Source organism: Strigops habroptila, chromosome 9 (genome assembly GCF_004027225.2).
Source record: "Strigops habroptila isolate Jane chromosome 9, bStrHab1.2.pri, whole genome shotgun sequence".
NCBI lineage: Eukaryota > Metazoa > Chordata > Aves > Psittaciformes > Psittacidae > Strigops > Strigops habroptila.
Genome location: NC_044285.2, coordinates 33,942,371 through 33,957,336, shown reverse-complemented (window position 1 = coordinate 33,957,336; position 14,966 = coordinate 33,942,371). Strand labels below are relative to the sequence as shown.

The window sequence follows — 14,966 nt, the reverse complement described above, 5'->3', positions numbered from 1 at the left end:
CAATACAATTACTTCTACTTTACATGAATTAAGTAATTTGTATGGCATTACTGTTTGGGGCATTTGTATCCCTATTCAGAGCACTTCTTCAGTATTTCAACCCCACTGATGGTAAAGGCAGGTGCATGCCAGTTACCCACAAAACCAAGGCAAAGCTCTATGGGGAAACTCTTTTATGTCCATCTAGATTTGAATTTGTAGTCCCTTTCCAATTACTGTGCTAATTGTTTAAGAGATTGCTAGACTAAAAAAGTTTTTAATCACTAATCTGTTTTTGAAAGGAACTTATGGGCTCAAAACCCGAACTACATACTTCTTAAATTAATTTTCTTCATGAATACTTCTCTCTCAATACAGATTTGTGAGTCAGAACACCCTACTGTGCTTGTTTCTTTGTCTTTTCTTCAAACACCTGGCCTATTATTCTCCTTTTTTTCCCCCCAACAAAATCGCTCTTTCTTTGGGGTCAAGGTTCTGATGATATTATGTCACTGCGAATATGGAAATTTACCCAATGTCCTGTTACCAGAACTGAACTTGGGGCAGAAAACAAACTGAACAGGCTTGACAATTTAACCAAATGTGAGCGCTCCAATAGGAATACTTGTGAACATTTCTTGAAGAGATACCAATGTGCTGCAGAATCTCCCAACAAAACACCTCAAAAATTGTGATATAATGTCAAGAGGTTTCATTTGGAGATTGGTTTTTATTTCTTTCTTCCCACAGTGGGCTAGTGGCTGTAGGAGGTGACTGGGGGTGGTGGTTTATGCGGATCTGTGCTGCTTTGAAAATCCCCCACTACATGTTTGCTTCCAGGAAAACCAGTCAAACCCAGTAAAACAACCAGGGCTCCAGGCCTGCTGCAGTTGAAACCTATGCCAGGAAACCATCTTGATGTCACCCAGAGAAGAACGGGGCTGCAACCCTTCTCTATTCAGAAGAGAGGCACAGGGTCAGATCCTACAGACTTAATCCAGGTCAGTGCAGGCTTTGTGTAAATTAGGGCTAAAGAATTTAGTGCATAAGACAAGATAAAGTGTTGGGAAATAATTGCCATGTTCAGTGTGAGAAACTCCTTGTAAAATGGCTGTCCTGCTCAGAATGTGGGATGCTGCTCTCATTGTCCTGAGAAAAGCTAGGAAAGAAAACGTCCCTGCTTGGTTCGTGGCAGGAGTGTTGACCCATGTATAGCAATGAAACTAGGCTGAAGGTGTTTCAGTTGAATGCTCCCCAACATTTTTTTAAACGTAATTTTAATAATACGTCCACAATATATTGTAATTAAGCTTCTTTATTTATATTTAAAACAGACTGAATAAGTAAACCTTTTTTCCTTGACATGTATTTCATTATAAGATAGTAATAATTAACATATAAAGCTTCATGAGTTTTGGTTACAGGCACACTCTGATTCCTAAGATGACTTTGAGTGTTGTCCCATATTTATTTTCAGAATATAATTAACTCTCACATTAGTTCTCCCCTGGCTTTTCAATTCACATTGAAAGAACGGAAATTTCTTGGAAGAACTCATTAAAGCAGGGAAAAGTGAAATCAGCTTAAAGAAAACCTCTTGGCATTTCAGACTAAACCCAGATGAAACAGTAAGCTGTATTCTCTACCTGTACCCATTGGAAAATGATAATGACTGCAGACACAATCTTCCACCCAAATGGCACAGCAATGGTGGCTGCTGTTTAATCAGTGAGGTAGCAAAATAGGCAATGTACTTACCTTTGCTATTCTGTCATGTATCAAACAGGGCACAGTAGCTTAAAGCCACAGGGCCAAAGTGCGCCTGTCCCTGCCTCGGTGCGACAATGTCTGGAGAAGCAGAGGCCACAGCTTGTGGTGGCAGGGGAGTGGTACCAGGAAGGTGCTTGGCTGTGGTTTCAGAAGCACAGGAGGGTGCCTTGGGGGAAAAGTGCCCTCTTGTAAGGAGAATTAGGAAAGAGCAACACCAAATGAGTCTGGCAAGGGTTTAGGAGCCGACCCAGAGTGGTGTTCAAGAGGCTGTGTGTGCTGGGTAAGGGTAGCAGTTCCTAGTTCTGGCATGAGCTGCAGTGCAAATGAGTGCCTCTGTGTGTTAATCCCTGAAATTATTTCTGTCCATAGCTACTGGAAAAAGTTTGATAGATGAATAGATGAAAGTTATCATCTCTGATGTAACTGCTGAAATTAAGGGAATTTTTGCTTGCAAATTTGACACCCACTTCCCCCCCCCCCCCCCCCCCCCCCCCGGAGTGAGATCTCTGTCGCTAATGATGATGATTTTGGTGATTACATAGGACCTACTTTTTCATGCAGTATATTAAAACAGCTTTCAACAGTTCTTTTTCACATGATGCTTCTGGTGATTTTGTGTAGGAATATAATTTGGCAGAAATACCTAGGTTTTATTTTTATTGCAGAGTTCTTTTCTGGGTGGCTCATGGCAAATGCAGGACAGTTTCTGCTACTTTAAATGAAACACTGACACCGTCTCCTTTCCTGCAGAACTTCCTTGCATTGCAAGAGAGAGACACTGATGGCAAGGAAAGATGCCACAGAAGCTTGTACAGAATAGAACATGAGTTGTGTAGTTAGTTTTCAAGCCATTAACCTACTTAAAAGGTTAATTTGAAACAAACTCGGCACTTGAGCAGATACTGTGTTGTGCTGCCAGTTGACAGCCTGCGCTGTGAGAGTGGATTGATGGAAGCAAATAGCTGTTGTGGAAGTAACACAAATCTTGTGTGATGAGAGGTCCTGGTTAGTCTCCTGCTGCTTGACCCACGGTGCAGGCCTGGTGTAACTTGGGTAGAAGGCTTTTCTACCACCACCTTCTCCTACCTGTGGTAACAGTGAGGTCTGCGAACCCAGAAATACTACCAGTCTTGTGGTAGGTTATGACCCAAGAGCAGTCAAAGCTAGTAGTATTTCAGAGGAAATGGGAAACTGATCTGTCTGATCCAGCAAACTGCCTTCTCTGTTGTGTACCTAAGTACAAGCTCAGAGGAGTCTCTAGAAGCAGCAGTTAAGTGTCTGGGGGTCTGTGCTTAAACTCTAGCCTTGAAAACATCTGTGTAGTCTTAAGAGTAGTCCCAGAGCTGCCTTGAGAAAGAAGTTCTGAAATACATGAATTCTTCTCAGTGTAAATGTGTTTGAGAGAGCCTTGATGCCAGGCAGCATCAACAGAAGAGTTCCATGTTGTTCCATCAACCTACAGAAACAGAAAGTGCTTGGACCATGCTACAGATATGGGAAAGGTAATCTTTATGCGTAGTCAGCTGTTGGCCTTGCTTTTGTAACTGCTAAGCAACAATTAGCACTTGTATAACTGCCATTTGCACAGTGTCATGTTTGTTTAATCAGTCCTCACAACAGCCCTGTGAGGTAGGTGAGTAAGCTGCAAAAGGAGTATAGTACTTACCCTCGCTTTACACTAAAGCGTCAGACCTGGAGATGAGAGAGATGTTCTCAGGCTCATTTCTTGGATGGCGAAATTCAGCAGAAACTTTAAAATGACCTGTCTGAGCCCAGATAGGGAGTGCAGGGGTTTGCTGAACTGTGGACTTATGCTCAGTAAGGCCTCTGTTTTCACACATTCCAACATCAGTCCAAGGAAGAATTTAACACGTCATGTTTAGTTTTCACTTAAATTCTGAATCTACTCAAAGCATGGAATGTCTGGAAATGCACAAGTAATCTGTTAACTTATTGTTCTGGTAAGATGTGCCAGTAACCATGCTAAAAGCATTCAGCAACCTCCTATTTACAGCAATGAGCTACTTATTGAGACATATATACATAGATAAAGAACTACACAGAATTTACTGCACATTGAGAACCTACTTTCACAGGATACAGTTTTCATATACAAAGGTTAAACTTTTTTAATTATTAAAACATTGCCACCCTGAACATAAAGCAAACATTATTATTATTTTAGTTTGAAGTAAGGTACCCTTTATACAAACCTAGTTCTGAATCAGAAGCCTGACTGAAAATAGTCCCCATCTCATTCGTGCTAAGTCTGTCTAAAATGCAAAATTTCACTGGCATTTGCACTTCAACATGAAGCATGGTCTCAAAGTTAGTAACTGTGTACTGATTCTTACGTCTCAAGTATTGCATGTAAGAGTTCCTCCTGAGAAATGAGTTAAGAATTGCTTAGAAAACTGCTTATTCCTACAAAGAATTTTGGACCTTTGGACTAGCATCTGGTGAGTTTGGGGATTTCAAAGCTTCAGATTCATGTTAGCCTGAATGACAAAGATGACATAGTTCCTGCTGCTATTTCTGTACTGTTAGAAATGCCACAAGCCAAATTTACTACCTGATTTCATGTCGTAACAAAGGAAACCAATTTTTAGTGGGGTTATTTCCTTTCAGTCCATTACTGAAGATGGAGAAACTACAGTGTTTCTGTAGTCTCCGTGTGTGTGTTTTCTTTCTTTTTTCAAATGTGTGTGTCTACCGTGAGCTACTGATTGGAGCAGGCATTCACTTCCTCCTGCGTGGCTGTAGACTATGGGAGAGCTCCTAACAAAGTTCTTTGTTAGTGTTTGTAAGACTGGAGATGAGGTTTAATTGAGGGATTTGTGCTGAATGTTCTTTCGCTTTGAGTCTTAGTGCCGCGATGCTTGACGTTTTCCTTTCAACTGCTGCTGGATCAGTGAAGGCAGTAAGAGCAGGGTCTGACGGGGGTCCAGGAGCTTTCATTAGTACTGAAGCTGTTGTCATGAGAGGATTTAAAGCATTCAGAAACCTGTATTTGAAAGAAGTCAATATTATCTAAATTAAGAATTGTTTTGGAGAACAAGTACTTACTGAGTTGCAGTTTCCCCCACCCAAAGTATTAGAGAAGATTGTGCCAAAATTTCCAATTTCTTCCAGATGTACGTTTTCTTTTCCAGAACGTATTTTAACTTTATTTTTGCAGTGTAGTGTCTTGCCCTTAAAAAACCCCCCAAAACCAAAACATCGTCCTCCCAACAAAAACCCAAACACTTTTAACTAAAATAAATGAGATGATCCGCCATGGCATGCATAAACCTAGAGCAGCAACCATTTGCTTAACTCATAATGCTGAATCCTTTCTAAACAAACTTTGGATGCTGTAGATCAGCCTGTTCTGTGAAAGCAATAAACCACCTCATAAAAAGACCAATTTATGTGGCTGTTTATGCAGCCAATTTGTTCAGACAAGTTTATTTCATGTGAAAAGCAGCATTTATCTGTCTGCTAATGTGGAACTACAGTACAAGCTGTAATTTCAGCAAGAGGAAAGTGCTATCTTTTATATATGTATGTATCTACACACCCATTATGTATACACACGGTTTTTTTCCTCTCTTATGGGGTGCAGTAGAGCAGCAGCAGCATTTTGCTGATAAAATTTAAGTTGCCAGGCAAGCAAGCCCAGAAGCAGATTCAGCTGGAGTTCTAGGTGTCTGACTACAGAAAAAGAAAAGGAGGCTTGCTGTGGGCTTGTTCTGTGTGTTAAAGAATACATCACCCACCCAGGGAAAAGGATTGGCTTTTAGTAAAAGTTGGGAAGATTTCTCTCTCTCAGTCTCTCTCTCTAGAGCTGTGTCACTCTTGCATTTGCAGCCAGGCCTCAGGTCTCCTGAGAAGAAATGTCTAACACCTTTATTCTGTCAAATCACTGTCTGCAGTCACATCTTTCTGATGTGTAATCTGGATCAGCCTGTGAGATAAGGATGGAGCTGGAGCCACCTACATTACAGCAATGTAAGTGAAGACCAAAGTTCAGTGAGCCCAAAACTGTGAGTATGCACAGCTGTTCTTCAAAGAGGAATAACATGTTAAGTTTTTACTAGCATGACTTAAACTAAATCTTGCTGTTCCTAATCACCTGATTCTACACAGGAACTAACCCCATTTTAGTAAGTTTATGTATGGGAGCGTGCTTATTGAGAACATGTATTAAACTAATAAAAATGCAGCAATTTTGAACAGGTTTGAGATTTAGAAAAAAAAATTCTATACCTTCCAAAATGTGGATTTAAAATAGGATTTCTGAAGAAAGAAGTCCAGGTAAGGCTGCTGAGGCCAAATGGCCCTAAGGTTGAAGGACTAAAGGCTGGAGACACAGATGGCACAGCCAGTGTTGAAAGAGGCATTGACCTCCACGTGTGATCTAGGAGGGGAGAATGACTCAGTGGAACATCCAAAAATAGACCAAGTGGGTGCGTTAAGGAGATTCCTGGAACAGTCCCCAGAATTTCATTTTTTTCACGTTTCCTCCACTTTGCCCTTCTGTTTTGGAACCAGACCTTCAATAAGAAATTATAAAGGCATTAGCTGAACTTACTCTGCAGTTTGTCTCACCAGCTACTATTGCATGCAGCAATAGAGGCAGCAAAATATTTACTGTTAAACCAAAAAGCACTTCTTTAATATGAAAGATCCATTCATAAATTCACAGTGGATTTACTAAGAAATAAATAAGTAATAAATATTGTAAATTTGAGTACACTTTAGCTCTGACAGAATAGTCCCATATGTGTGTTTTAAAGCCATTGTAACACACAGACCTATCACCCGAGAACTCATGATCAGTTATTAAAAATTATCTGAAATAAAAATGAAATAAAAGTTATTAAAAATTCTTCTTCCTTTCATAAGCTATTGAAAATTAAATTTCAACAATGCCATTCAAGAGGTGGCTATTTCTGTACAGATACTTCAGGAAGCAGCTCAGTCACGACTGTAAGAGTAACTAGGCCAAATATATGGTGTGTGCTTTTTATTGTGATAGCTGGACATTTTTATATAGAGCATTCAAAAGTAAAATGAGAAGCTTTTGTTATCTACCATGAATGCAAACAGCATATGGTTACAGGAAAGTGATTATCTGAATTGCAGTGAAAGCTAATACTAAACTAGAAAATCTAGTAAGCACTATTAGACCAGAGTATCAAGCTGTTCCTAAAGGGGCTTTAGTTAGTACTGGTTTTATGTATTAAGCTGTTGAGAATGTTGCCTCTTCAAGCCTGACTGGTTGTCATTTTAGCCCATTAAACATATTTTAAAGACTTTAGTCAATTGAATCTACAGATCAGAAACGTGACTCTTCACATTTATTCTTTAGCATTCAGTGAGCAGAACCTTTCAGACCCATGATGGTAGCAGAGAGGAGTGAGGAGCATTAGCTCTAAAACAAGAGATAGAGGATGTAGACCAAGGATGTTTGGAAATGGATGCTGCTGAGGTTGAACACTCGACACCCGAATGTACTCAGCTGCTCAGGTCTTCTGGCCCCTTCTGCAGTGGAGGCCATTGAAGGTGGATTCTGAACTGGATCTGGATTTGGAAGAAAGGCATTAGCTGTGGCACGTAATCTCATTCAGCAGTCTTGTATACAACTGTGGCTGAAATTGTGAGCTGCTTGCAAGCACATTCTATGTATAATACCTGAATGCACTTATCAGGATTCAGTATTAGAGTGGTAACACAAGGAACAAGAGTCATTGGAAAGACCAGCTTCTGTCCTGTACAGAATTATGACTTTGACATTTACGTCTAATTTACTATGAAGGTAAACTTCAAACATGATGGTCTTTTAGCACACAATACAGGTAAGAATCTAGCAAAGCCACTAATCCAAACTGAAATAATGAAACTAAATTGCAAAAATTCAAGTCTGAAAACAATTACAACATATGCTAAAAATAGTTATTTCTTTGGTACTAATATATCTGGAATAGTAAAATTCTATAGAAATCTGTATTATGACAAAACCTTTGGATGCAAAAGTTTTACAGATCCGTTTTCTTTAATAGGTGCTTTTTTGTATCAGCAATTTTAGTCAAAAAAATGTTTTCAAATAGTTTTAAATTTCTATTACATAGCATCTAAAAACCAGGTTTTAGGGATTCCCAGCTTCACTGCTTGCTTTAATCTCAGACATGCCTTATACCCATTTCCAGCAACATGACTTACCTTCAGATGCTTAGACAATAAGAAGTGTGTAATGGAAGGAACCCTTCCCACACCAGGGTGCTGATAGCCAAACCAGAAGCCTGCAGCATGCCACAGCCTTGCTGCCCTGAGTTTGATGTTGTTCCTATCTATGTCAGTAACAATTTACTCTTTCAAAGCACTTGCTATGGGGTTCTAGGGAGCCAGCTGAAGAATTACTACGCTAGTCCTTTCATTGCATATATTATCTTTACACAGGGAAGTTGCTGTCCTGCTGGAGGAGGGATTCACACCCCTTTGTGTGTCTGAAACACAAAATTGTGCCACTGCACAGGCAGTTGGCAGAAGGAGGTGCCCTTAGAAGAAAGGTCAGAACATCAACATTTTGAAGTTGGTACTTAAAATTTTTGAGTGCTCTGACTCATTCTTTGACCATTTCTCCAGCAACCACTGGCTTTAACTGATCAGATGTCTTACAAAGGAATATCTGAATCAGTGAAACACCAGGCAGCTATGCCTGCACTACAGTGAGGACTAGACATTTGGCCTGCATGAATCTAAGACAGGGTCTGGTAAGAAAAAATAACTCAACTACTGGGATCAGATGACTTTAAATTGCTGTTAACCAGTAATCCCAAATATTTGTAAGTGGAGCTTAGCTGAGATCTCACAGGAAAAGATCACCAACTCAAAGGTGTTAGTGCTTTCCATGACAATAAAATGCAATTAAAAAGGCAGTGAGCTGCCTTACACTGCAGATATGCAGATAAAGCCCTTCTGAAAAAGGATAAAACAAATGCTGCAAAGGTATTACCTTACTAAATCTTAGCATAGTTCTTCAATCTATTCTTCATAAAGAAGCCTAACACGAAACGAGATGTCTGCTTTTCTGCTTTCTCTGTCCTAAAGGGAATCCATTTGATCACTTAAACATGTGCTTTGACTACAAAATAACGTTTTTCGTATTACAGGTGATTTTGGGTTTACAACCAAGCTTATTTAGTCATCTCTTAGATTTTGTATTTATCAAACTGGAAGGAAATACCAGCATAGATATATAATAATTATCTTTAGAAAAAAGCTGACTTTCATTTCCCTACTGGTACAAACTCCTCAATGCAAGTGATGAAAGGAGGAGAGGCATGCCTCATACCTTACACTGACATGACAAACAGCTTTCAAAAGCTAGTGCGTACATTAGAGTCGTTAACATTCAGATTAGTCATCCTGAACCTTTTGTTATGCAGTTTTCCACTGCTTCCTATAAAAGGCTTAACTTGCCTTTACTCTATTTTCAGACACATTTGAAATACTGAACTAAACATAACAGAAACTGCTACACCAGTCTTAAGATTTTCATGGTATGACTATAATATCAGTGGTAAAATACTTTGGGGAAAAAATGCAGTACTTAATACTTAAAGATGAGTTCCAAGCCATCACGTTTGAATTGTATGCAAAATATTACCCAATTATTTTTGCACTTACTAGCACCACACGTACCTCATAAGAGATTTAGGACTTTTAAAAAGCAAAAGATGAGCAAGTAAAATTTGGCAGCTTTCTTGTTGTAATTGCCTTTAAAAATGTATCCTATTTAATTGCTGTAATTGGTAACCATGATAAAAAGACAAATAGATGTGATTAACTGTATCATGCTTCTGCTGTAGCTGAATATAGGATCATAATCAGAAAATAGATCAGTTATATTTATAAGCTAATATTTTAACACTGAGGCAGCTTAGGGTACGGAAATATCCAAGTAATGTTTCACTCCTCACATTAAGAAAATATTCCTTTAACCTGGTCTTATTTTTCTCCCATCCTAACAACATGAATTATGAGAAGTGGAATGGCAACAACAGATGCGAATGCTATTGAAGAGTATCCCAACATGGCTTCAGGTTATGGAAAGGTTTTGCAGACTCTGACCACCCCTTTCCAAGGTAAGGAAGAGTACAAAGATTCTTGCTGCTGTCTCCCTTCCTCCATACAAGCAAATAACGAGGGTTGGGTGAGGGGGTCTCTTTGAAGTCATGCTAAAATGAGAATATGTTAATGGACAATTTTTTTGTCTTATTTGTTCAATTTTCACATAAGACTCAAAATGCAAGACTAAGGGACAGTGTAGTGGCTGGTGCCTATTTCAGCTGTTTGATGGAGGGTTTGTAAGATTAGTTTCCTGGATTTACACTTAAGTAAATAAAAGGATACCACATTTCACATCAGCTGATTTAGCCAGGTACCGTGGGAGAGCTGTGGAAGTCATTTCACACAGGGCACCATGCAGAGCAACTACAAGCATGGGCACAGGAGGCAAGAGTTTGGGAATTAAGATAGCTTGTTAACTATCTATCTATCTAGTAGCTGTTCCAGGCATTCTCTTCCCTCCAGACTAAGGAGTCCCCCATCTACCCCAGGACAAGAACACATACACAGCAGAGGCATTGTGCACTGGAAGTTCACTCTTCGTGAACTTTGCTGACTGTGCTCATGCCAAGGAGACTTGTGTTGAGATCTGACAAGGAGTAAGGAGGTGCAAGGAACAGCTCTCTGCAGTTCCTTCCATCCACTGGGGATACACCCATTCTGCTATTCCACTTGTTAATTCCTTCCTGACTCCATTAAACTTAAACATTTCCACTTCTCTTAGGTGAGTCATTAGAAGAATTCCTCTTTGCCATCTACCACCGCACCATTCTTTGCAGGTCAAAGGGACTACAGAGCAAGTACCCCACAGAATGAATTGTACAGAAACAGGTGAGTTAACGGCTCACCCATGACCTTTCCAACCAGTAGATGTCGTGTAATTGACAGATATTGGGCTATTTCAGTGACTAGAGAGTTTAGTGATTGGTGGTGGTAGGTGAGGGCACATAATTTCTCTCAAGTCCGGAAAAGAGAGCTGAAAAGTGCATCTAGGTATGCTCAGACTAGTCAGTTATGAGGTATCGCTCATCCCTTTGAAGATGGTGTATATTAAAATAAAAAGCTAGAAATCTTACAGCTTTACAGATGTTAGCTAGTCTGAACCACTGCACATCCAGTGACTGGAGAAATGACAGTGTGTATAAACAAGAATCTGCCATCAACAGTAAGGAAGCTGGGCAGGAGTGAGCTGTCACACTGAGCAGCTCTGCCTGTTTCCTGTCTTGCACCAGTGTGCACACATCTAAAGCTGTGCTGGAGCAGCACTTCAGTCCGTATCTGAAATGCAGCACAAGACAAATCTAGTACAATTATCATTTTGAGCTTAAAAATACTTTGAAAGCCTTCACACCTTTTGAAACAACATAACAACAAAAAGTTAATGTTTCTGTATAAAAAGGGATTTCTAGCTTATCCAGAAGATGAATCTAAAGAAACTGCTTCTTAACAACACCTCTTAAGTATGAGCGCTTGGAGCCAGCAAAAGCCACAAGGGGCATTCGTAGTTTAAGAAAGCTGCAAGCTACAAGATGAGCAGTGTCTGTTTCTGTATGGTGAAATCCTACAGGTGTTGCTATTATTACAGCCCAGCTGGGCCATAAAATTCTCCTGGGCAGTGCCTGTCATACAGATGTCAGATTAATCTTTTATTTGTTTTAACCATGACTGTTGTATTGAGGTAAGTTAGAGCAAGAAAAGCTGTAAGCTTCCCTGAAGCCCAGGTGAATAACTGGGATGCCCCTCAGAGCCCCTCACTTGCTGTAAAGCAACCGGGTTTTCCTTCCTTTTTTTTTTTTTTTAATACTGTTTTTATAATCTTAAAACTCAGGAGACAGCACCTGCCTTTAGACCCATGAAGGCGGCAGCAGATGCGAGTGTGAAGTGCAGTCTGGGAATGTTTCTAAGTCGCTGTTTGTTTGCTCGTCGCTGAGGTAACTCGCCCATTTCTCTGTCCTTTAAGAAGTAACCGAAACGGACGGCACACGACACCCCCGGCCTCCCCCCCGCTGTTAACTTCTCACCCAGCCGAGGACTGGAGATGAAGCCCTCGGGGGGTTGGTTTGAAACCTGGCCCGAGCCTCCGCGGGCTGGGCGGGGGGTCCCCGTCTCTAGCGGCCCCGCGCCCCCGCACTCACCTGCACTCGGGCTTCCGTCAAGTCCAGCCGCACGGCCAGCTCCTCTCTGCGGGGGCAGCACACCGTTAGCCGCCGCGCTGCCTCGGCACGGCCCCCGCCCGTCCTCCCGCCCGCTCCCGCCGGCGGCCGCTACCTGGTGAACACGTCGGGGTAGTGGGACTTGCGGAAGGCGCGCTCCAGCTCCTCCAGCTGGAAGGTGCTGAACGTGGTGCGGTACCGCCGCTGCTTCCTCTTGGCCGGACCCGGCGCCTCGCTGCCCGCTGCCGCCTCCGCGCCGGCCGGGCGCCCCCCCCGCCCCGTCCCCACCGGCTCCTCCGCCGGGCGCTCCTCGCCTGAGGGGAGAGAAGCGGGGAGTTACCGGGGCGAGAGCGGGGAGCACCCCGCCGGGCCCGCCGCCAGCCCTGCCGCCCCTCACCGTGCCGGCCCGCGCCCAGGATGCTGTCGATGAAGTAGGAGGTAAGGAGGTGCAGAGCCGGCGGGGCGGCGGGGGTCGCGCTCTGCATGGCTGCGGGCTGGTGGCGGGCAGGGCCCCCGCGCCGAGCCGCGCCGGGTTTTATTGGCGCGGGCAGCGCCCGGCTCCGCGCCCCGGCATTAGCATTTCATTAGCGCGCTGGCGTCAAGGCCGGGGGTGGGACACGCCGGGTCCTGCTCGCCGCGCAGGGGCCGGGCCCGCGGCGGCCTCCCCCCGGGACGGGTGGCTCCGGTTGACCCTCGAGCGGGCCCGACCCCTGGGCCGAAACCGCTGGGCGCCCGCTCAGCTCCGCTCCTGGCCGGCGATAACCTGTTAAAGCCTCCTCCGTGGGCGCGGGGTTGGAGCGGCTGCGCTGGAGTTGTGCCGGTGCCCGCGGGGATAGTGGAGAGCCTCGCCCGGCTCGTCGAGACCTGCTGCTGGGTACGGGCTCGCGTTCGCACCTGCGCTGCTGCTGGGAACAGAGAGCAAAGAGTAGAGTGGCAGTGACAGCACCTGCCCGAGGGCAAGACTGCGAGGGGAGCTTGCTTGCTTACACACAAAGAGAAGGGACACTAGGGTTTGGCTCTCTGTGGCTTCTGTTGAACTTAAACTTGTTGAATTCAGCTTATTAAGATTGCCCTTGCAAAGTGCTGTGGGCCACAAGAGCAGGGAAAATGCACAAACCATGCAAGGTCGAGCCTTTTTCCCCCTGGATATCTTTAATTTCACTCCTGCTAGAATTCTGTTGTCAGTGCTGTTACAGCAATGATTCCTCAACAGGAGGTCTGAAAAGTATTTCCTACACAGAGAGACTTCCAGCAGTTCTGTGATTTTGCTATGGTGTACTGCTTGAGACTGACATAAATTAGATGACAAAATGACTTGATCCTGAGGTCTAGATTTTGGGGGATGAGAATGAACTACCAGTTTCTAGAGAGTCTTATAGAGAGTGCCGCAGAAAAAGGCCTAAAATAAACTCCAAAAATAAATGGCTGAGAGCTGAAGCCAGACGAATTTAGGTTAGAAATGAGGCTTAGATTTAAAAATCTGTATGCTTATAGCTAAAACAACACAGCTGGTGAAGTTCCGGTTTCTCTCTCTGTCTTTGCACCAAGGCTGGGTGATTTACGTTTTAGCTGAAGACATAAAGGAGATGCTTCCTCAGTCGGTGACCTGTTTTATACCAGGTGCCTGGCTGAATAACCTTTTGGTTCCTTCTGTCATCATAGTCCACAAACAAATGAATTTTTTCTTTTGTCCTCCCCTCCTCCTACCTCACTGGGGCTGTGTGAATGCTTTAGTGTTTCTATCTTTGGTTCCTGACAAACCTCTTCTTGCTGTCTCATTACTCTGCCACAAGGCTCTTCACTGAGTTAGCCCTCAGCTTTATTCCTTTCGCTACAAGAACTGTGTTTGGCCTGAAGCAATACCTACGTGAACCCATTCCTGCAGCACCATCCCTGAGAAGCTTTGGGAATGCACTTACCAATGCTAACTCTTCAAAAAGTAGAGTGCCTTTGGGAGAGGTGACTATACTTAAGGGTAACATTTGCAGAAAGAATTTTTTTTTTTAACATAGAATATTTTGACCTTTCCCAGATTCTTGTCCTGGTCAGATCCTGACCCTCAGATTCAAACCTCAGACTGTATTTTCCCTCTTTGGCTTCTGTTTGTAGAAGCATGTCATCAGAGGACAACTAAGATTGCAGAGCCATATAATAGTGGTAAATGCTATGGAAGGCACAGGAAGGCAAAGAGAGGTCACGTAACTGAACTCCTGCATCCCCAAACATGGCTGTAGTTTTCAGCTGGGCCCATTTTAGAGGAGTAGGGTTTGGAAGTCATCTTCCCTTTTCAAGTTACATGTGGAAAACACGAGGTTTACCTGTAGCCTTTTGGAGGGGCAGGGGCTGGGCATGTGTACCCTTTGAACTCAGAGTGGAGAGAAGAAAGCGTTATTCTTCTCCATCTGCCATGAGTTTACATGGCAATACTGAAGGAAACCAGCATGCCCTGCCATGGACAAAGGCTTTCTGCTGCATAAATTTACTGGGTGGTGTCAAAGTGCCCCTTTGGAGGGAACCCAGCACTGTTTGATGCAGAAGAGCTTGTGTTAAATATATGTGTTTGGTTTGGGGTTTTTTTTGGGTTTGTTTTTTTTTTTCCATACGGATCAAACAAAATGAGTTAATTTCTCCACGTTCACATACAGTCAGGTGTGTGTTTCCTGTGGCTTTAAGTGACTGTACCATAAATTTGCTTTTACTAGCAGGTGAGCAGGATGTGTGTGCTATAAGTAGCAGAAGTATTGTACATATATTGGCTTTGCCTTTTGGGAGTGACTGTAAAACTGGTCTGCAGAGTGGCTGAAAAATCTCCTGTTTGGATTGCATCCCTAGTGCTTTTGGGAGGTGCAGAAGTTTTTGAATTTGGATCTCAGGAATTCCTTCAGTTGCCACGTTTGCTTCTGAGCTATTGAATGCTCAGTCATTCTGAATCACTGGTAAAGTAGGTGTGTT

General features: G+C 42.9%; 1 protein-coding gene across 1 annotated transcript; it reads right to left on the bottom strand.

Moving 5' to 3' along the window:
- Positions 1-3,268: 3,268 nt before the first annotated feature.
- Positions 3,269-12,522, bottom strand: ESX1 (ESX homeobox 1). The gene is made up of 5 exons (XM_030497991.1): positions 12,412-12,522; positions 12,130-12,328; positions 11,997-12,042; positions 5,998-6,284; positions 3,269-4,753 (listed from the first exon to the last, which is right to left on the bottom strand). The coding sequence occupies exons 1-5, from the start codon at positions 12,497-12,499 to the stop codon at positions 4,528-4,530; spliced, it is 846 nt and encodes a 281-aa protein (XP_030353851.1). The 5' UTR covers positions 12,500-12,522; the 3' UTR covers positions 3,269-4,527.
- Between the last annotated feature and the right edge of the window lie 2,444 nt (positions 12,523-14,966).

Coding starts and splice junctions, on each gene's coding strand:
- ESX1 (XM_030497991.1), bottom strand. CDS start 12,499: ATGCAGAGCGCGACCCCCGCCGCCCCGCCGGCTCTGCACCTCCTTACC. Junction 12,329..12,411: donor CCTGGGCGCGGGCCGGCACG/GTGAGGGGCGGC, acceptor CTCTCCCCTCAG/GCGAGGAGCGCCCGGCGGAG. Junction 12,043..12,129: donor TACCCCGACGTGTTCACCAG/GTAGCGGCCGCC, acceptor CTGCCCCCGCAG/AGAGGAGCTGGCCGTGCGGC.